The 22,316-nt window shown below is 41.7% G+C and overlaps 1 protein-coding gene across 1 annotated transcript in view; it reads right to left on the bottom strand.

Annotated features, from left to right (window-relative positions):
* NALCN (sodium leak channel, non-selective) overlaps positions 1 to 22,316 on the bottom strand; it is a 2,672,759-nt gene that overhangs the window by 29,508 nt on the left and 2,620,935 nt on the right. The window contains exons 37-38 of the mRNA XM_086934370.1: positions 6,796 to 6,928; positions 3,754 to 3,869 (exon numbers count right to left, since the gene is read on the bottom strand). Coding sequence (XP_086790496.1) covers positions 3,754 to 3,869; positions 6,796 to 6,928 — 249 coding nt within the window. The remainder of the gene's footprint in view (positions 1 to 3,753; positions 3,870 to 6,795; positions 6,929 to 22,316) is intronic.

Below are 22,316 nucleotides of genomic sequence, written 5' to 3'. Positions count from 1 at the left end.
GGTCAATTATTTATACCTCATGCCAGCTTTGAAGTAGGAGAAGGTACTAGAGGTTTCCATCCCAAGAGGTGTCTGAGATTTCCTGCCTCCCGGCCCTGGCCTCAGCTCGTCTAGGTTCACAAAAGATTAGTGAGAAACGCTTTGTGAGTGTGCCCAGGCAGGGCATTTGTGATGTGCAAGTATGCTAGGTGACAGCTCCTTCCCCTCATTAAGTCAGAGGAGGTACATCCTTCCAAAACCTATTGCCCTTTGTTTAACAGCCTGGGAGCAATACACAAAGATCAGCTGCCAGATGCACCTAGTCATGTGACCCAGGATACAGGCTGCAGATACCAAATAGTTAGACAAGAAAATGCCAACTTTTTAAATGTGGCATTTTTAGTTAGAATATTGGGTTTTTTTTATATATGATTTTACCATTAAAGAGGGCTTTAAAGTACAATTATTTAGATTCCAAACTCAACATTCCCACTTGCTTCCAATAGAAAAATTGCACTTATTAAATGTAATAAGGTAACCCAATCGCTTCCTATGGGCGAGGTAGGCCTTGCAGTAATGAAAACGAATTGAAGAGTTTTTAACTACCAGAACATGTAAACGTTAAAAGTACATGCCCAACTTTTTAAATACACTTCACCCTGCCCTCTGGGCTATGTAGGGCTTTAACAGGCCCTGGGTACATGTAATACTACTTTACTATGGACTTACAGGTAAATTAAAGGTTTCAGTTGGGTGTATGCCAATTCTACTATGTTGAAAAGAGAGAGCACATGCATTTTAGCACTGGTTAGCGGTGGCAAAAAGCACAGAGTCCTAAAGGCCGACAAAAACAGGTTCAGAAAACAGGACGGTTAAGGCAGAATGTTTGGGGATGACCCTGCAGAAAAGGCAAAGCCCAAGACAACCCTCCTCTAGCCAAAATTCAAGACAGACTAATAAGTACCTTGATGGGTTTCCCTGCTTAGGCGATTGAACATGGATGAAGGCCTTTCAATGCAGGGTCACTTGTCAGTGGTATCCAGAGACTGGCTTTTCAGACCCGGGTCTGTGCTTTGAGCCTGAACAGGTGGCAAGGGTGAGTTCTTCCTCCTCCTCCATCTCACCTTCCATACCATCTGCTTTGGAGTGATACCCTCAGAAAACTGATCCTTTCGGGCCCTGGGATTCGGCCCCTCCCTGCTCTCCTCACACTTTGGAGCCTCCTACAGTAGATGGTCTCGTGGTACAGACCAGGTCCCCCTGCATGAGCCCAGTTGGGAGTGATCAAAGGACCAGGGTTGGAAATGAGCGATATCACCTTGTTGGTTCCGTTTTCTTAGTTAGGTCAGAAAAGTTTGAAACTGGCCTGCTGTTTGACTGGCATGAGTAAAAAAAAAGGATAACAATAGCTTGCTTTGGCCAAACAGATATCTTTCCAGACTAATTGATGCTGTGACCATTGGAGTAGCAATTTTAAGAATCAAGATTTCTTTTCAAACCTTAGCTTGATGACTTTCCAGAGGAGATCCTGAGGTACTGCAATTTTTAAAAACGGATATTATCTAAGGGATGGTCAACTTTGTGAATGTAGAAAAAGACAGTTTGGTATTTCTTATAATGGAGAATTGAGTATTTACATTAAGAGCTTTCTACTTCAGCTTCAATGTTGTCAATTTTGAAATTAAAGTATTCCACACAATGTTTGGGATGATGAAATAACTGAATTATAAGCAGAGCTACACATTTTGTTAAAAATGTTCCTTCTGAAGAAAGAAGGTGTTGGGCAGTCGATTGTCGAAAAGTAGTCTTTTTCCGTGATTATGAGCATTTTATAATATCTGCAACATCCAAAATGTGATTTGTACATACATCGAACAATATGCAATTCCTCTGTTCTCTTCTCCAACTATTCATGATGCTCTACTTTTTCAAAGGTAACAGCAACTTCCCCTAAAAGATATCACCCCACCTTCAAGACCAGATAATATATAAAAGGGAACATTTCCAGACACAATGCACTATGAGAATAATTTGTGTGCTCAGTTAGAGATTCATGTACCTGCATCTGGGAATGTGTCAACATTAGTTCTTCACATATAAATTAGTGGGCCTGATGTAGGACTCAGGTGTTGCTTATGTGGCTCAGAACAATGCCATCAGCAGAAGACTACGAATCATGGGCAAATATGGGCCGTCTTTCGGAGACCCTAGGCAACAACTATTCCATTTTAGGGTGGTCAGACAACTGCCACTACGAAACCATCATGTACTGTAGCAAGCAGAAGAGGGCAGCTTTAGCCTTGGAGGTGTGTCGCTGACACATATTCAGGTAATCACTATTCAGGCACATAAGATATCATACAGGAGTGCGCATAGTAATGTAATCCATTGAAAGTCTCCTAGCTATTGTGATCAAATGAATGATCTTGTTTACACTTCTTCCACCAAGGTGCTTTTGTGGACTCCACAGCCATATGACGACTGATTCTCTGTACCTGCAGTCTACATATGGATATCAACAAGGGTAGGAGGGGGTGCAGTGGACACATCATTGCTTAGATCAGCAGGAACAGACACCTCTGTAGATGCCAGGGTTTTAAGGATAGGGGACCCAGAGCCCCAATGGCTTGCCCACTGTGCACAGGCACAGTGATATGAGTCTCAGTCCAACAGTCATAAGGTAACAATCAAGTACATTTGCCCTTGTTATCACAATCCAACAGATGAACGACATATGCCTGAACACACAGCATCATAAATGCCCTCAAACTTCCAAGAAGTAATCCTACATGTACTGGACTGCATTGACTGGTATGCTAAGGTAACTTACCTCTTTATGGCATTCTGAGACTCATTCAATGTTGTTAACCCCATGCCTAGTGTTCTCCTCTAGCGTGCCTGCAAATAGTTACTTCCTCTGTCTTTATTAAAGTTCTGATCTTCTGCAGCCTCCACCTGAGTGTTTTGGTCACTCACATGCCTTAGCCAGTCAAATGTATTCCTAAACAGATTTCACTCAAACCCCGGCAAAGCTAGGCGTAACCACCTCCAATTTATGAAACATCACCTGATGATTAAGGATACCAAAACTGGCAAACATAGCCAGTGGGAAACAATCAACAGAGCCATCAGTAAAAAAAATCCAAGAGATTATCCCTGGTTATGAAAAAAACACACATACTTTTTTTGTAATGTGTGTGTCTGATTTCAAGACCATTCCTACAAAATATTCTGTAGACGGCAAACTAGGTATTTGATACAGAACACCACAAAAGAATCCTCCCTAGTCATCTGAATTTAACATATCTTTTTATAGGGAAAAATTCGAAATCTGTCAGATAATTTCAAGATAACAGTGTGGTGTTAAAAAACAAAACACCCACAAGCCTGGCCCATCGTCTTTATTTTATAGTCACTCATAATGTGTAGATGTTGCAACATCATGAAAGGATTTGATATACTCAATATTGATCAAGACAATCACATTCTAAGGCTCTGCAGTTTCAGAGTCAGAGTGCATTAAGGAAATTCCCAACCTTTAAATCTGAATTAAGTGTGTTAGTGTAGGTATTCAGTGGTATGTCTTAGATGCCAACCACAGTGATTTGTTGAATCACAACAAAGACTTGCAGTAGATGTGTGTTTGAAGCTACTGATGTTAAAAGTGCTAACGTTTTAACCAGAGATGAATGCTAAATAAAAAAACATGAACACTCTTACATAATTTATATACACTTTTCCAGGGCATAGTGGAAGCCAATTGGCTGATCTTACCTCTCGCTTATCATCTACCATATTCCATATGATTTGGTAATGTCGAAGATCGTTGTAGCTTAGAAGCTGGTCTTCTTCAGTTGAATAAAACAGGGAAAAGTTTTCCACAATTATAGCTAAAATAAAATAAACGAAATTTAACAGGTTAGCATGTTCTTGCAAAAGATGCAAAGTTTTCATTTAGCGGAAAACTGTTTTTGCAAAGTGATGAGCCTAATCACAAAGGCATCAACATTTATAATGAAGGGAAACATTTACATTGCACCTAAATTACTCTGCAGCTACAAGTGCCATAAAAGTACCATGAATGTTGTGAGACTTTGTTGATAACTGTAGTTACAGAAAAATGCTTTTACTTTTGGACAAAGTGGGTCATTTGATTGTGGTATGGCGGAGAAACTGCTGCCAGTTATCTCGTCCTGAGTTACTCACAGTTCTCGCTACTCATTTAGAAGAGACATGGTGTGATGTTAGGGGTGGACTGTTGCTAGTGGATATGGACCAATGCTATTTTGCATATCGCTTGTTCTTGTCAGAGGTACCAATGGGGTTAAAAAAACAGAATGGACTGAATTGCAGCCCGAGCGATAATCAGTGGCTGAGATTAGTTCAAGCTTTCCTTTCATTACTTTGTTGTTCATTGTGGTTGACGCTCTAAGTCCAATAGGTAAGCGCAAACATGGCTTCTGTGCTCACTGTGCTCTAGCACTTATACCTCATTGACAAGCCTAAATTGGCAAAAAGCACTTTCTGTTTACTTCAGTTCTTATCAGGAAGGGGACTGGCCTGGAAATGAAATTCAGACTGGATAGTTGCTATTGGAGAAGGAAAACAACTGATTTTGTTTCTGACAATAATGGCAGTGTAAGTGAAAAAATGATCGACTAGAATGCAGTCCAAACAATTGTACGTGGTTGAGATCCTTTTAAGCATTCCTTCCATCACTTTGTTGTTTGTTGCATTTCATTCATTGGGTGCCCTGGACTATTTAGCATGGTCCTCCTGATGCATATTTTTCCCTTCCCAAAGCCTACCATGTGAAGAATGGCAGACTGGGGCGAGAAAAACCACCAATGTCCCCTGTACTAATGTAGAACGCATCAAATACATTCAGAGGTCAGAGTTACTTTTAAAGATGCATGTAGAAGACAATTTTATTCTTGTCCAACTTGCACTCTGACAGAACCAGCCTGTATGTGTTGTCACCCGCAACACAATGTACTTTTCTAAGGCTCACAGAAACAGAACAGTTAAGAAATGAGACAAATAGGTCAAAGTTTGTGTCAGTTACATGTGTAATTTTGCCCTTACACTTTTGAATAACTTTGCTACTTTTGGCTATTCACCATTTACAAGTGTAACATGACTCAAAAGAGTAGAATTACAGGTCTCCACATGGGGTGCAGAGAAATTTACGTGTGTAAGATACTGCAGCCAAAAAGGAGCAGTTGTATGTTCAGCACCCCACCTGGCTAACCACTGATACTGCCACACTCTCCCATAGCAAAAAATATTGAAGGGGACTTCAAATGAAACCCTGTAGGAAATAAGGTCAAAATAAACTAACTTATTTTGACTTTTTAAAAATATATATGTAGCATTTTTACTTTGTTCAACAATTTAAAATAAATATATGAAATGAAGGTATATTAATATTTAACATAAAATATTTTTGCTGATTTTTTTAAATTTGATTACATTTTTTAAAAAAATTCCAAAGACTTTACCATTGGGATATCTTCGCCCTTGTGCCTAGCACGAGTCTAGAATAAAGGAGTAACTCGATGAAGTTTTCAGGAGTAAAAGGACAAAATAACTTACTTTCATGTCCTCTCTCATTTTAGGGAATCAAAGTCAGATGCAATTTAGAATACCGGCCTCCTCAGGACGACCAAATTCACAGAATTCTGTGGGCTGGTGTTTTCCACTTAGATTCTCTGACTGTTGAAAGGAGCTGAAATGTCTGGATGAAACTCTAGCATAAAATGTGGAATTGGATCATGAATGTGCTACCGTATTACAAAATTCCTTGCAACCCACAGTTTCTAGGGGACCCTTTGGGCTTAGTACTCCCCTCCTGAGATGTTTTTCAGCCCACAGTTCAAATATTTCACTAAATGATCAAAGGAATATAGCCTCAAAATGAAGGCCAGAATCAAGGTTTGAATTTAGTGAATCGGGTCCCTATTTGCTTACCATAAACTATGGAATCCTTATATATTAACTATGTTCACTGCTCACGCAAAACTATGTTGCCCTTAAAAGGAATATTCAAAGGTGAAATATTTTGCTCGGCAGGCATCAGGGTTCTCAATGAGCCACAAGTATTATCATTATTATTATCCTAGACCAGTGATACTCAAAGTACGGCCTGAAGGCCGCATACATCCCGCCTGACCTACATGCGGGGCCCTTGGCAACAGCGCACTGGGCTGCTGTTTACTCGACTCAGCACTAACATGGTAAAAAATGTGAATATACAGCAAGCACTTAATTAAAGGTTAATTGCAGTTAGGGAAAGGAAGTGACAAGGCCCTTAACTTTAGGAGCACCTTCATTTATAAAGACAGCCACTAGATATACATTATTTGCTTCCCCTACAGCCACTTTACACCCCCTGCTAACATCAGTGCGGCCCTCGGTTACACCACAGACCACACTTTGTGGCCCCCCTGGAAAATGTTTGTGAGTACCCATGCCCTAGACACTGGAAAGAAGATGAAAGGTCCAAGATGGCTGCCACACCAAGGACAGTATCAACCAATGGGATGTCCACGCCAGGTCGACTCAGAGAGTGTTCAACTGAGTGGCAGGTGAATGACGTCTGAGCGACGCTCACCTGCTAACAGCCTGACTCTGAGTGACACCAGCCACTCCTGTCAGTGGTAGGCGAGACAGTAATGATGACTGGAATTTGGTGTGGCAATCTACTGTCTGTTGTGTAGTCTTAAAATGTTGTGACAGCACAGAAACAACAAACACATCACTGTAGGGGCAATCTCAGCCAAACATTATAAAGCAAACGAAACCTTTTTTACTTACCAACAAGCAGATTCAGCATGATGTAGGCAATGATGACGTAGAATGAACAGAAATACATGAGTGCGCCTGCATAATTTCCGCAATCTGTTTCCCAGTACCTGCTGTTATCTGGCGTGCAAAATGGAGGCTGAACCTTTTGAAAAGAAAAACAAACCCACAGATCTTTACCCGGTGAATCGAGCAGAACCGTCTCCAAAAGCAACATCACCATTTGTAATGCATCATTTATGTTTGACAACAACCATTCTGTCAAGTGGATTCACATCTCTTCTCATTACATAACTTTTAACGGTTAATCTGCTCTAAAGCTTTTCCCACAATGCATTTTTAGCAAGAGCCAATCATGATGACTGCTCCTACATGAAATTAGCACAATCTACTTATGGAGGTGAAGGTTATCGCAAGTGCTTGACGTCAAGACTGGGTTGTAGAAACCCCAAGTCTCACTTACTGTAAGTGAGACTCGCACATTGGTTTTGTGTTGAGTTCTCTCTCATCAGAGGTTAAGTCTCCAACTTTGGCACTGGGGAACCAGGGGCCTCATTTATGAAAAGTGACGCATCGCTGCGTGAAAACAGCGATGCGTCACTTTTCGCTGCGCACTTCTTGCGACATTCCTGATGCGTCATATTTAATGTATGACGCATCATGTCGCAAGGAGTTACGGATACGTCAGTATTTCTGACGTATCTGTAAGCGCAAAAGTGAGGCATTGCTGGAGTGTGTCACAAAAGTGACGCAACTCCAGCAATGCGTCCTTTCACATGGGGAAAGCCCCATGTGAAAGGGCTTGCGTCAGTCTTACGCCTACTGTGAGGCAGGCGCAAGATTTTGACGCAGCAGCATCCTAAAAGTGACGCAGTGAAATCTCATAGATTTCACTGCGCCACTATTACGAGGCTTTTTGCGGGGGAACGCCCCCTCTGCATACATTATACCTGACGCAGGTATAATGTGGCGCAGGGGTTTAAAAAGTGACGCATCTACCTAGATGCGTCACTTTTTAAATATGGCGCAACAAGGTGCATATTTTACGCCGCTGGTGCGTCACAAAAAGTGACGCACCGGCGGCGCAAAACTGACGCAAGGCCTCATAAATAAGGGCCCAGGTTCGAAACCAGGCCTTGGTTAAAGATCCTATGATTGGGCCAAAAAAAGTGTAACGTTATGTAAATCTGCAAAAAAGGGAAAAACTTTACATGTAGTTCTAATCAGAGCTCTGCTACGTATGTAGGAGGAATAGAGGCTTCAGAGCTACTCCCACTTCCAGGGATCCCTTCATTTGACAGCATCCGCAGCTTTGGACTCAATGCACTGCTACTCCTTTACTTTTGGAAGCAATGAGTCTATTTTAGTGACGTTTCCTTTTTAAAAAAAAATCATTTTACAGTTATCTTGATTTTTATTTCAATTAGCTGGTGACACTATTCGTGCTGCCATTGATGTACAAGTATCACTTTCTGTTATGTCATCAAATATTCTAATTAGAGTTGCAAGTTGGTTGTATTGCCCAATAAGTTCTATTCTTTTCAAATACATTTTTATAATTCGGTGTGTGAGTTGTGCTGTCAGTTACCTACCCTTTTTCCGTTGGTATCCATCTTGCATTCTAGATGTATCACTATGAACAGCTGTTTTTATGTAATTGTAGGGGGGATTTTAATACAAAATTAGGTTCTATAGCTACAGAGGTCGATCCCTTTCAGCTGCAGGATGTGCCCACTTCTCAAGACACTCTAGACCAGAGGGGAGGGATGTTGCACAGGATTCTCTGCAACTCGAGTCTCCAGTGTTGTCGCACTGGTGGGTAACCCGCATAATCAGCCCCCTAGTTTAGTAAGTTGGGTTTGCTGCTCCACTATTGATTGTGTATTTATTTCCAGTGATGTGGCGCATTGTGTCTACTTGGGAGGGGTCATGGAATCCTTTATATCGATCACAATCCAATTGGATTTGCATTGAATTTACCCATTTGCCCTCGCTCTTGTGGCGTTCTAGGTGCCATCAGCCTTTCCCAGCAAGACAAGGTGGCCCATTAGGGTGGCGGGCAGACTTTGTCCGCCCGCCATCCCGACGTAAAACAGGACCGCACGCCATAAGGTCGGCGGTCCCGTGGGGGCCATTAGGATGCGCCTGCCACACAGGCGGGCGCATCCCACATTTTTAACATTGCGGCGGGCGCTGTTGAAAGCGCCGCCAGCCGCAATGCTTACAATGCACATTGTGCACTTCAATGCACAACGTGACAGGCACCGTGCAGTGCCTGCCACGTTGTACAGTGAAGTGCAGGGGGGTACCATAGGTACCCCCCATGTGCACCCCCCACCTCCCCGGAGTCCCTGGGGGCCCGCAATTGGCCCCCACAAGACATTCCTGCATGCCTTTCCGTGGCGAAAAGCATGTCCCCGCCTTCGCCCTAATATGGATGGCGGTGTCTAACAGACACCGCCACCATATGAAACCCTTTTCTGCCCGGTCAACACCTTGGCGGAAAAGCGCGGTCCCCCCGCCATAGTAATGTGGCGGGGAGAAATGGGTGGCGGGTCGGGAAGGATGTCTGGCGGATCGCCACCGCCCGCATGGCGGTGGCGATCCACCCGACATCCTAATGGGGCCCAAGGGCTTAAGGCTTAAATGGCAGGCTCTTGATATCCCTACCCTGACAAAATTAGTGATAAAGAAAGATCCAACAATTGTTGAAGATCACCTGTTATCTTGTGACTCATCAGCCCCTGATATTCTAGAGTCCATTTTGACCGTAAGCAATTCATTCAGAATGTTCCTGTTAAGTCGTTCCGGTCAAACGGGCAGAGGAAACAGGGATGGTTTAATAAAGAGTGTAGTATTGTCAATCACAGGCTCCGTGAACTGTTGAATGCAAGACCACATGATCAGCCAAGTATTTCGGCTGCCAGATTGGTCTATAATAAAGCCATACAGAACAGGAAACTTACTCTAAAGGAGGAAAGATGAGGGAGCTTATGTCTTGTAGAGCCAGGGACACTAGGGTTTTTTAGGAGATTATCAATAGTAATCCGGCATTTCTCCGCTCATCAGACGCTCTTGGGACCAATATCAACCCTGAGAAACGGGTGGCCCATTGTAAAATAATTTACTCACAATCACCTGAGACTAGTGTCATCTGACAAGGTATCTCCTCAATTCGTCCTGAATATTGACTTTCAGCTCTCTGAAATTAAACGAGCCATTGAGGCCAGCCCTATTAACAAGGCTCCTGGGCCGGATGGGGTCCCTATAGACTTATTCAACGCAAGCATTGAGCTCTGGGCCTCCTTCATTACTAATGTTCTTAATGCTGCCACCTGTGAAAAAATCCCTGAGTCATGGAAGCATGCAATAATATTCCCGGTTTCTAAAAGAAGCAAAATACAAGAGCCCTGTTGTAATAGGCCTATATCATTATTAGACTCTACAGTGAAGATCGCAGTGCGGGTCATTCTCAACAGAATTGAGGCATAGGTTCAGGAGAAAACTTTCCTCTGCCTGGCGCAATATGACTTCAGGGAAGGTTCTGGAACCTTGAAACAATGCTTAAACTTAAACCTAATAATCAGAAAGTATGTGATAGCTAGGCAAGGGGTACTCTACATGGCCTTCATTGACTTGAGCATTGCTTTCAACAGGGTCAGCCGATCTAAGCTCTGGGAAATTATAATTCAAATTAATCTACCCCCCACTGGTGATTCTTTTTTACGGGCATTGCACACAGGGGTTGGCGCCTCAGTGAGATACATTGCTGAGAGGGAATTAACTCAATTATTTTAACTCTCCCAAGGCATTCAGCAAGTTTGTGTTCTGGCCCTGATTTTGTTTTTATTGTATATCTATGGCCTCCAAGTCCTTTTTAATTACTAATGGAAGGAACATGCCCACAATGATATCTGCATCCATCCCTCATGTATGCAGATGATGCAATTTTGCTCTCCCATACCTCTAAAGGCCTTAGGGGGCTTGTAGATGCCTTCAATAGGTTTATGAATAGGCTCGACCTGGATACCAACACATTTAGGACACACTTTATGGTGTGTGGAAGGAAACTCAGTCAAATGAGGCCGATAACAATACTGGTCAAATCCATCAGGAGGGTTAATGAGTTCCCCTATTAAGATTTTTTTTTTGATTCACAAAGCCGTTGGGAACCTTGTCTTTCTAATCACTGTTTTCAGTTTCAACAGTCTTTTGACACTCTATTTAAACTCTCTTCCAGCGTAGGCGACAAACCCAAACTGCCATTGTTGGAAGTGTATAAGTTAAAGTGCCTACCTGTACTGACTTACGGGGTGAGTATTTGGGGTTACCAAGATTGTTCCAGGCTACAGATTGAGAAGAACTGTTTTAGTAGAAGGTTGTTGGGAATGGCGTGGGAACACCCAACTTTTTCATGCACGAACAACTGAACTTACCCTATGTAGAGGACACAATCAGGTGTGCCCCTATGCACCTATGGATGGCGGTTTGGAACAACATATTCATGTCCCTCAATCGTCATGTGATTGATGATTGTCTTATTTGCAAGTTTGGCTGTAAGATTCCGTGGCTTAGCATATTTCAAGCGTTTTGCCTCCTCCATAGGCAAATCTTATTTGAATGCCTCTGTGCAGGCGAAGTTAAAATTAGAGTGGATTACGTGCTAAGTGCCAAAGAATCTAGAGAACGTGAGGCCATGGGAAACACTACCCAGAGAGACTATTTAATTATTAAATCTACGATTGGGCCATAGCCACACTTGTCATTATTGAAGAATGATTGAGAAAGATCTCTTCTAACGAAATTCCGTATAGGATCCATCAGTAATTTTCTTTGTTTTCTAAGTGCAACCATGCTAATTTTATGTCGCTCCACACAATCCCATGAAGACCTTATTTAATTATGTATTTATACGCCATTTCGTCGATGTCATATGTTTCCTATTTTAAGAAATTGTGATCTACCCCAGCATAGGCCGGCCCTTTATTTCTTGTGCATGCTCCTAGACCCGGCAGTTTGCTTTGCTGTTGAAGATTTCTTTAAGAATGCCCTCCTATGGCGGAATCTAGTAAACCATTAGCCCAGTTCACATTTGTTGCTAACTGTACTCAATGAGCACATCTTCTTTTTAAATGTTTTTATTATGTATGGCTATGTGGTTTACTTATTATATTTCTATTTTTAAGAATGTATGTTTCATGACGATATATATGATTTATGTGAATGTATTTTGTGAATATCTTCATTTATAGATGTTTTATGGTCATTCTTTCAGCCGAATAAAAAAAAATATTTTGTGTTGACTCTTAAGAATTGTCAAAGCTAGAGAGTTCTTGGGTTGTGAAAAAGGCCAGTTGAAGGAATCCCCGGAGACTAGAGTTGAAAGAGAATTGAAGTCCTGTCACCTATGCAATTGCTTATCATTGAAAACTGTTCAACAGACCTTAAACATGTCTGAGTTGCCAATATATGTATGTTGACTTCTTTGGTCCTCTTGGCAATGGGCATCACCTGATGTTGATTATTGATTAATACTCCTGTTTTCCATTGGTTTAAGATCTCTCATCTATCTCTCAAGAAAAAGTTATTGAGAGATTAGATGGCATCTTTGAGACATGGGGTGTTCCTTCGATCTTAAAATCTGACAATGGCCCACCTTTCAACAGTAGAGAAATCAGAGACTTTCCCAGTCATCTTAATGTGAAGCATCAGAAAAGTACACCTCTTTGACCACATGCCAATAGCCTTGAGGAATGTTTCATGAGTACACTCAAGAAAGATGTCCAGCATGCTGTGTTAGAAAAGCTCCCTCCACCATAAAACAGGCTTACATTCCACTCTTAGAGCTTACTGTTCGACCCCCTCCTTCAAAGATAAGTGAAAGCCCTGACACATTAATGTTCGGGAGAGCCATCATGACCAAGTTACCTCAATGGACCAACAAGAAATCTATAAATGAGAATGAAACTTGCAAAAAGGACTTGGATCACAATCAGAAAATAAAAGCATAGGCAGACAAGCACAGATGTGTTAAGGACAGTACTTTCACTAGAGGAGATAGATTGCTTGTCTTTCAGTCAAGAAAACGCAAATCTGATGCTCCATTTGATGCTGAGCCATTACTTGTCATGACTAGTTAAGGATACATGGTGACTGCCCAACGTCCTGGAAAGTCCATTAGGCAAGACTCCTCACACTTTTGACATTAGGCTCATCTCTTGTCGGTTCCTGATGTCACTGCAGAGACTGGTTCTGAGAAGACTTTTGAGAACTCCCGGACTGCTGTTGTCCCTACATCACCAACGAAGGTCATGGACACTTCTCCTGTCTGTTCCCAGTTTCGGACAACATGATCAGGGTGAGTGATTAGAGCTCCAAGAGGACTTGTTTCTTTTTTATTTAACAGAGGGGGAGAAGTAGTGTTGTGTGAGTTAGCAATGAGGGAATGCTTTTGGCTCCTGATGGGCTCAGTAGAACTATGACATAAGTGTTTGAATGTAGTGAACTAAATCCCGATTTAGAACGTTGAGTTCACAGCTACATGCGGAAGAATAAAGACATGTAATACCAAGCTACGTGTGTGTTATAGTCATTGAAGGGATTCCCAGGCTGGGGAGGACGCTACAGTATGCTGATGATATGCAGGTTATTCTTTATATTAGCAGTAGGGGAGAAAGCTCAGGGCAGCTACAAGTAGCCTTAATCTCGAGTAAAGTAGAGAAGCTTAATTGGGCTAGCGATTACTGGCATGAAATGGGAGAAAAAGTCTTTCTGTTCATATATGTGTGAGTCTAGTCAGTGCCAGGCAGATAAGAGACTAATCTTAAGTCCCGGATGTATAAGCCAGGTTTTCAGACACAGCTGCTTTTCATGACAAGAGATTTTTAAATTTCATTGAATAAATGTATTGCAGCAGCAAGATGGCAGCTGTGTGATATCGACCGCTCGGAGCCCTCCTGTCTGGTCCGTCCCGCGACCATGTTTTCCTTCTCTCCTGCCATGCAGCATATCCCAGAGAGTAATCAGCATCTCCATGAACCAAGCGGTCCGCGGCGGGAGAATTTTAGGACGCTTCTCTGCGCTCTTCTTCGTTTGTGCAGCCCAGGTCTGCCGCTTTTGAGGCCGCCTCGTCTACTGACTGCTCTCTCTTGTGACTGACATCACTGCTGCCGGAAAAGGGAAACTTGTGGTTGAGCTTCCGGCAGTGCCTCCACCTAAGGCGGCTAATGTTGTTAAAGCCCGCTCAGCGGCGGGCTCAGCTGGAAAGAAAGCTGCAGTGAAGGCAGACTTGGGCTCCACTGCAAAGGGAGTTATAGAAGCACCAGAATTGGAAGGAACCTGGCCTGGCTTTTTTTTTTTAAAAACCCATGAACTACCATGAAGGAGTCAGGGAGGACGCCGAATAAAAAAGCATCTTTGGCTCCAAATGTCCCTTCCCCTGTAAACACGGTGAATGCAGCCTTACAAGATGCAAATAACGGATCTGCCAATCTTTTCTTAACAGATGGTACACCTTCAAAAATAACTCCACAGCAGACCCCCATAGATCTCGAGGTGAGCCATTCTTTAAGCCTTGAAAATGCAGCGGGACAAGAGGCAATTCAGACTCCAGCTGGGTCAGGGCGTGCCCTCAACTCAATAAAGATGATTTGGCTGCAGTAGAGGGACCGGATCTGTCTCAGGCGTCTGCTCCTATTGATAAGGTAGATGTGGTTGGGCCAGATGGGGAACTTGTAATCAGTCGGGGTATGGAATGGAAAGCGCTGACAAATTTTTCTCCCTATCAGACATTTCAGACTGGTCTGATCCAGATAGCCATGGCCACGTGTCAGATTCTAGTACCTCAAATGAGGGGCACGATAAGGCTCCTGCAGACACTGCTACAGTCAAGAAGGGGAGGAATCCTCATGGTAGAAGTGGTAAAAAGGATAAAATAAAGGCTTGTGACCTTCTCTGGGACTATTCTGTCTCTCCAGCATTGGAAGGGAATATTTCAGCAGCAGGCAACATGACAGGGGCGGCAGAACCTACTGCTCTGGAATCCATATACCAATGTATATCATGCATGCTGTTGTAAAGCGCTGTGATACCCCTTGGGTCGTGTAAGCGCTATATAAAACTCCAAAAATAAAAAATGAATGCATTATGGCCCAAAGGGAAGAAACACACATTGAGAGTCGGAGAGTCCAGACAGCCTGTAGGAAGCTATTCAAAAGATTTCTATGACCTTCTCCGAGTTTGTTGAAAGAATGTACGAGGTGAAGAGTAGAGTGAACATGCTGGAAACGGCAGCCTCAACTCACAGAGAAATGACAGTTTCATTGGAAAATCAGATGTTTGATGCCCGCAGGAAATTAGCGGACTTTGAAAACAGAATGAGACAGAATAACTTGAGGGTCCGGGGTATTCCGGAGGGGGCAGAGGGGGTGATACCTTAAAATTTATGGATGATCTCCTTAAGGGAGCTCTCCCTGAGTTAGGATATTGGGACTTGGCTAAAAAAATACAGCATGCACACAGGTTCCTGTTTAGGCAGAAGAAATCCTTATCTTCAGCAGGAAATAAACCCCAAGCCATTTTGATCTATATAGGGAATTTTCTTCTGCGTCAGGCTATTTACAATCTAGCCCGGCCAGATCAACAGTGTTCCTTCAGTGGGCATACTTTTTATGTAAAACCAGATTATTGCCACTCTACAGTGGAATGTCGCTGGCGACTTCACCAGATGATTCAACCTTTTCAAAATAAAATGTCAATAAGGGGCAAAATAAGGAGCAAAGGTCAAATGAAAATGTCAAACAAAATAAATAAATAAAAGGGTCATTTTACTGAATCCAGCCAGGCTCAAAGTAATTTGGAGAGAATCTCATTTTTTCTCATCAGATATCCAAGCTAAGGAGTTTCTGCAATCCCTTGGTTAAATTCTATTAAAGTCAGGGTGTGTGTGTGTTTTTGTGTCTTTTTTCCTTTCATACTTACTAGCAGAAACACGGGTGGGGCAGGTAGATGGGAGGGTCACCATTCCATCACCGAACCTGGAAGGTCTAGTCACTTGTGAGGGTTGGTTCGGGCAGGGGAGGGGGGAATGAGGGGAGGCTTGCTAGGGGATGCATGGGAGGGTAGGGGGAGGAGGTGGAGGGTCAAACAGGTGTGGCTTGAGTTTCTCTTTTTTCATGTGTCAGGGCACTTCTGTCTGTATAAGGAAGAATGAAATGACTTCTATAATTGTGTATAATCAATTGTACTGTATGGAAAGATTTGGTATTGAGAATGTCAAACATAAGGATGACGGGTAAAATACGTATCTGCTCGTTAAATATATGTGGCCTTAATGATAGAAAAAAGAGGGCCATATTGGCCAAGAATCTTTGATTTTTACAGATTGATTTTGTATGCCTTCAGGAGACCCATATACCTTGGAGTATACATGGGTGGTTGAGGGATTTGCGTTTTGATCTGATAGCTTGCAGGGTACAACAACCAAAGGGGTGGCAATCTTAGCAAGACATGATATGGGAGTCCTAAACGAGGTAAAGAGGATAGGCTGGGGTGCTGGGTTGTTTTAGAATTCATGGTTAATAATGCCCCTGTTTTAATTTGCTCTGTTTACGGATCTAATCTAGATGATCCCGATGTTTTAAATCATTTAAGCATTGAATTGGCCTTAGGGCCATATCCTTTGATCCTTTGTGGTGATTTTAATATCTACTTAGATAGCAATTTCAATCTGAATGCTGACTTGCCATATCAAGGAAGGAAAGTAAGAGTCCTTAAGGCCCTTCAAGGATTGGTGACGGAACATGGGCTGACTGATATCTGGTATAAGCTTAGATCTTCCGATCCAGAGTTTACTTTTTATTCGGCCCCTCGTGACAAATTAGTCCGGCTGGACTATTTTTTCATCTCTAATCACCTGGCCGAAACAGTTAAAATTGAGACTTTCCCTAGGATATCTCAGACCATAATCCTTTAGTAACTGACACACCACTGAGCGTTATTTCAAGAGCCCAGAGGCCTTGGACCTTTGAAAGGAAGCTTCTGTTTGATTGATCATACTGTGAGCATATGGCTAAGTGAATTGGGGAATTCTTTATTATTAACAGAAATACAGCCTCTAAAAATAATGTTTGGTATGCTTTTAAAGCAGGTGTTCGAGGTGAGACCTTGAGTTTTTCTATATCCCGTCAGAAAGCACTAAAGGAGGAAATTAAGAACTGGGTTGAGCGGTTAAGGACAGCCGAGCTCGAACTCATGAGAAGAATAATGGGGGGTCAAAGTATAGAGGAAAACCAGCAGCTAATCACGATTGCTAAATCTAAAATTAATCAGAATTTTGGTTCAGAGGTGGCAGCTAAATATAAGCAATATAGGGCCAAGTTATATGAACTTGGAGAAAACACAGGTAGGGGTTGGGCAAAACGGTTGCAACAGCAGGAAGTTACTATTCAAATCTGTCAAATTAAAGACCATTTAGGGCAGGTTCAAGCTTCCCCGGCAAACATTTTGAATGTATTTCAGATCTACTATAAACAACTATATGCTGAGGGAGTGACTACGCCAGGGGTAGAGTCCCCGGGAGATTTTTTTAAAGATCTAGAAACAACAGAAGTCACACATGATCAAAATGAAATCCTTGCATCCCTGATAACATGGGAAGAATTGGAAGCTGCCATAACCTCTCAAGTTACGGGTAAAGCTGTGGGCCCAGACGGTATTCCCTTGGAATTCTACAGAGCATTTCGGCAACCATTGCGGCAGGATATTACACATATATTCCAACAGGCCCAAAAGGGTTATATCCCAAATTCATGGCAAAAGACCACTATAGTCGTATTTAAAAGAAAAAAGGGCAAGTCAGAACTCATTCCTGCCTCATGTAGACCGATATCACGTATAAATAGTGATAGTAAGATCTATTCGAAAATACTCGCAGCCAGGTTAGGAAAGATCATTACTTCTCTGGTTTCAATGCACCAACACAGGTTTATCCCAGGTAGGGGTACAACAGACCATGTATGCCGTGTCATAGCCCTTCTGGACTGGGCCCAGGCCACATAATCACCGCTGGGGGGTAGTCCTGCTGGACGCTGAGAAAGCATTCAACAGGGTCTCCTGGCGATTTCTGACGTCTTTCCTATGATGAAAGTGGATATGTGGGGAATTTATTCAGGCTGTCACTGTATTTATCTCCAGGGTATGTGATTCTTATTTCAGGGCAGGAGTCAAATCTGTTCAATATCAGCAGAGGTACCAGGCAGGTCTGTCCATGCTCTGCTTTGCTCTTTGCTCTATATTTTGACCTTTTCTTAAGAAACTAGAGCTGAATGTGAATATTAAGGCGGTGAGGGTAAATTATGTTGATTATAGAGCACTGGCATATGCGGATGATATTAAGGTACTTACCAGCGATGTTGCTTGGGCACTTCCAGAGGTGCAGACTTTTGCAAAACAGTTCGGTATCCTTTCAGGGTATACATTAAACATGGATGAAACTCAGATCCTTTGCTCAGGGAATATATGCCCTTCAGGAATTCCAGTTCTTTCAGTAGCAACTTATCTGGGGGTCAAAATCACAGCTGTGGGGGATAAAATTCCTGATCTAAATACTACCCCTATAATAGAAAAATGTTAATAAAAAACTGGAGTGACTAGACAATCTGCACCTTTCCCTATATGGACGAAGTAATGTAATCAAAATGTCGGTCCTCCCTAAATTTGTATACCTTTTCAGGACTATCCCTCTTGAATTTTCCTCTTCATGCTTAGCAAGGAGAGAGAGGTTATGTCTTAGATTTCTTTGGGGGTATCGCAGACCAAGAAGAGCGGCTAAATGGATGACCCTCCCAAGACATCAAGATGGATGGGCCATACCTAAGTTCCTCCTATACTACTGGGCATCTATTTTTCAACATATAGGCATCCTACTAGTGGGGGATAAGGCTGAAATCCAACTGAAAGCTAGACCAACTATACATGAACTACGGTTGGGAAGTGAAGCTAAGGGCTGTTTGGTCAGGATAGTGGAGCCCAGGTATTTTAAAAAGACCACATTTAAAATACTGAAAGCTGCGTATAAGGTGTAGAGACAGATACAGCAAAGACTGAAGATCCCAAACCTGAATGTATATACCCCACTCTCTGTTTCAGGTATCCTGCCTCTAATGTTTCAGGATCAGGTCACTTTTAGATGGGGGAGTAAAGGAATTTATGCTCTGGGTGATGTTTATAGGGAAGGCCAATTTGTATCATTTATGAATCTGCAGGAAGAGTTTGGGTTGGGCAAGGGAGATTTCTTCAAATATTTGCAGATTCAGAACTTTATGGGGGTAAATAGGCACAGATCGGCTCTAACCTTGGAAAAGATACCTTTGGTGGAAATAGCACGAAGGAGGTCCCGTATTGGGAAAATCTATCAAAATTTGCTCGAAACTCTTTCAGATGATATGGATGTTCAGAATGCAAAATGGGGGAGCAGGTTTGGGGCGGGAGTAATTAATATTGAAGATTCATTGGAGTTATCGAATCAGATACTGATAACTGGAAGTTTCAGTAGCCAACATTTTATGTCTACCTTTGATCTGTATTACACTCCAGCAAAGATAGCTAAATGGGGGGAAACGAGGGGAGGGCAATGCAATAGATGTGGTTTGCAGGCGGCTGATATATACACATGTTTTACACTTGCTCCAAATTGGGTATTTTTTTTACAGGATGTTGAAGTTTTCTTAACTACAGTTCATGGGGTTTCGGTATCAATTACACCAGCTCTTCTAATCCAGGGATTAGAAAACAACATAGAGTCAAATAAGAGATAGGCTTTTGTTTATAGCAATGTCCATTGTCCGTTTATGTATTACCTCCCAATGGATAAGTAGTAACCCCCCCAGCTTTCTCCAGCTGGCAGTCAAAGATGCTGGTTATCTACAAAATCGAATCTTCAGTATATAAGTTAAGAGGTCGAGGAAAAAAGAGCTGAGTCAGAAAATCTAGGCTCCTATTGCAGGACTGGTGAATCAATAACGACCAGGGAAAATAAATCTAAAATACAGATAGGGACAGTGTAGCTCTGTTTTTATCCTTTGATGTCTTCTGATTATTTTAAGAAATTAATCAATGAATTCAATGAATTGGATATCAAACTACTCTATTTAATGCACACGCACTTTCTTCTCTGTAAACTATAATGGATGGAGAAATATATGTTTATAATACCTGTAAATATTGAATGAATTGGATGGTTTTAATTGACAATTTTGCACTTTATCTTCTTCCTGCTCTTTCTATGATTTTTATTGCTTAAGAATTGCCAAGACATGTACTAAGAAATTTTCTTTGCAATGGAAAAAATCAATAAAAATATTTAAAAAAAGAAAAAAGAATAAACGTATTGCCCTGAAATGGCTCATTTGCCAAAGTTGCCCAAGGAAAACACGTATCGAGTGATTTGTTCTCACACTAAGAATTCTGGATGAACCCTACTGACGATATTAAGGAGATAAAAAGGAAAGTACAAGATCACCAACTCAAATCTTAAAATCTCTCTGCCGCATTTTTTTTTAACTTGTATGACTTCTGAATCATGCCCTACTTGCAACAACCTGACCAAGTGGGTAGTAGGATCCATCCCGGAGGAAAAATAAGCATCTCCCTTTCTTTATATCTGCAAATAGTACATAAACTACTCATAGGCAGGTCTAGTCACTGTGTGAAGCATTGACACCCTCTTCCAGTTAGAGATCTTGAAGTATGCCAGTCTACCAACCAGCTACCCTAACCAACCACTTCTGATGAGCCTGCCCAGGGAATAATAGCATTTTCATTGTCAAGTCCAATTTGTCTATTTCTTTGTGGTGAATAGACTTTCTAAAGCACATTGCAAATCTTTTCTATATTTCCTTTTAGATCCTGCCTATAGACAGCCTCATGTTTCCCAAAATATTCATAATAAAAATTCATGCAAATAGGGGTCTTTTAGTCAGTCATCTTTACCCACAGGGTTAGTCAACTATCACTCAAATTGTACACCTTTAATCAGAGCATAGGATACAGGCTCAGCCTACTTCAGTCACTGGCAACATTCAGTTTGAGTAATCGCTATGACTTTGTACACATGCATACATCCACCTAAAATAATAGTCCCTCCATAGTTAGGCATTTCAAGGCACTCGTATTTTCCAAGGCTGCTTCTACCTACGTGTAAAAGAGTGTCATCACTCATTTCAATAAAAATCCAGAAACGTATTGCAATCAGCTATATTAACTTATTTTCATAATTCATTTTGGAATATTAATTTATTCTATGGGAAAAACACACAAGTAAGTATAATAGCAAAAGTGTGTAGACAAATTTAAATGTTGTATCCACACCCCTCAGCTTTGTGAAGGAGATTTGAGCACGTGAACCTGTCTCAAGAGGGCCATCTGATAACAACTTAATGTATTGTTGCTCCAGGAAAGAATTTTGAGGATTTTGTATCTATCTGACTCAAGGGGGATCTCTGATAATGAAATAGTGAGATACACAGATATAAATATGTGTGTTTGTTAGGTCTATATAGTTAGACCTCACATTGGTGTGTTATTCCCCCAAACCTTTTGCCTTCACCACTCCTTTACATTGCTGAAATTGCTTAGGTTAGTATTAGGACTCTGTGCACTTTACCCCTACTAACCAGCGATGAAGGGTTTGTGCTCTTTCCCTAAAACATGGTAGAATTAGCTCACATCTAATTTGCACATTTAATTTATGTGTAATTCATTTTATTCATACATATGTATGTATTTTAACTATTAATTTTTCATGAGGTGGACAAGACACACATCTGCAATGTCTCAAGTTGTTACTAGATGCCCCTCTTAAGTCATATGTAAAAGCCTGAAAAGTTTATCACCAAGCTGCAGTACCTCAATTCATTACTACATGTTCCTACCAGGTCAGATGCAACTGCTACAGGTGATGATGAATCAATACTGCAACATTCAATAAATGAATAAAAGGAACTTTCATTAAATGTCTTTACTTGTTTCCTTAACTGACATTGATATTATGATTCTTCCTACTACAACGCACACCATAGGGCAATGTACTTTGGTCAAGCCTCAGTCACAGTGAAGTTAAATTGAGACTTTTCTTCTTTTTACTTTTTTTAATTAGTCTTTCATTTTCTTACAATTTAGGAAATGCAAAATAATTCAAGGTTGGTTTGTTTTGCCTTTCATTTGGGGATGTGGTATAAAGTTAGAGTTCCTGCATCCTTAATATAAAAAAAGATACTGACAGTGCCTAATCTGTCAAAAATATAAGTGCAGGTTCCCAAAGTTCCGCTCAAAATTCCACGGTCAGAACTATTGAGTGTGGGCTGCCAAATACAAAAGCTACCAGGTCTTGAGTCCACCTGATGCCTCGTTAATCCACCACACACTTCCTGTATCTTTATCTCAATCTTGCAGGTTTTTTTCCACATCTGCTTTGTTTTTCAATCTTTATTTTTCTCCTCCTTTGCCTCTTTTGTGGTTGACTCTCTCTTGCTCCG

The sequence above is a fragment of the Lissotriton vulgaris genome, chromosome 8 (genome assembly GCF_964263255.1).
Source record: "Lissotriton vulgaris chromosome 8, aLisVul1.2, whole genome shotgun sequence".
Classification (NCBI taxonomy): Eukaryota; Metazoa; Chordata; class Amphibia; order Caudata; family Salamandridae; genus Lissotriton; species Lissotriton vulgaris.
Note: the sequence above shows the minus strand (reverse complement) of the source record. Positions and strands in the feature narration are given on the sequence as shown.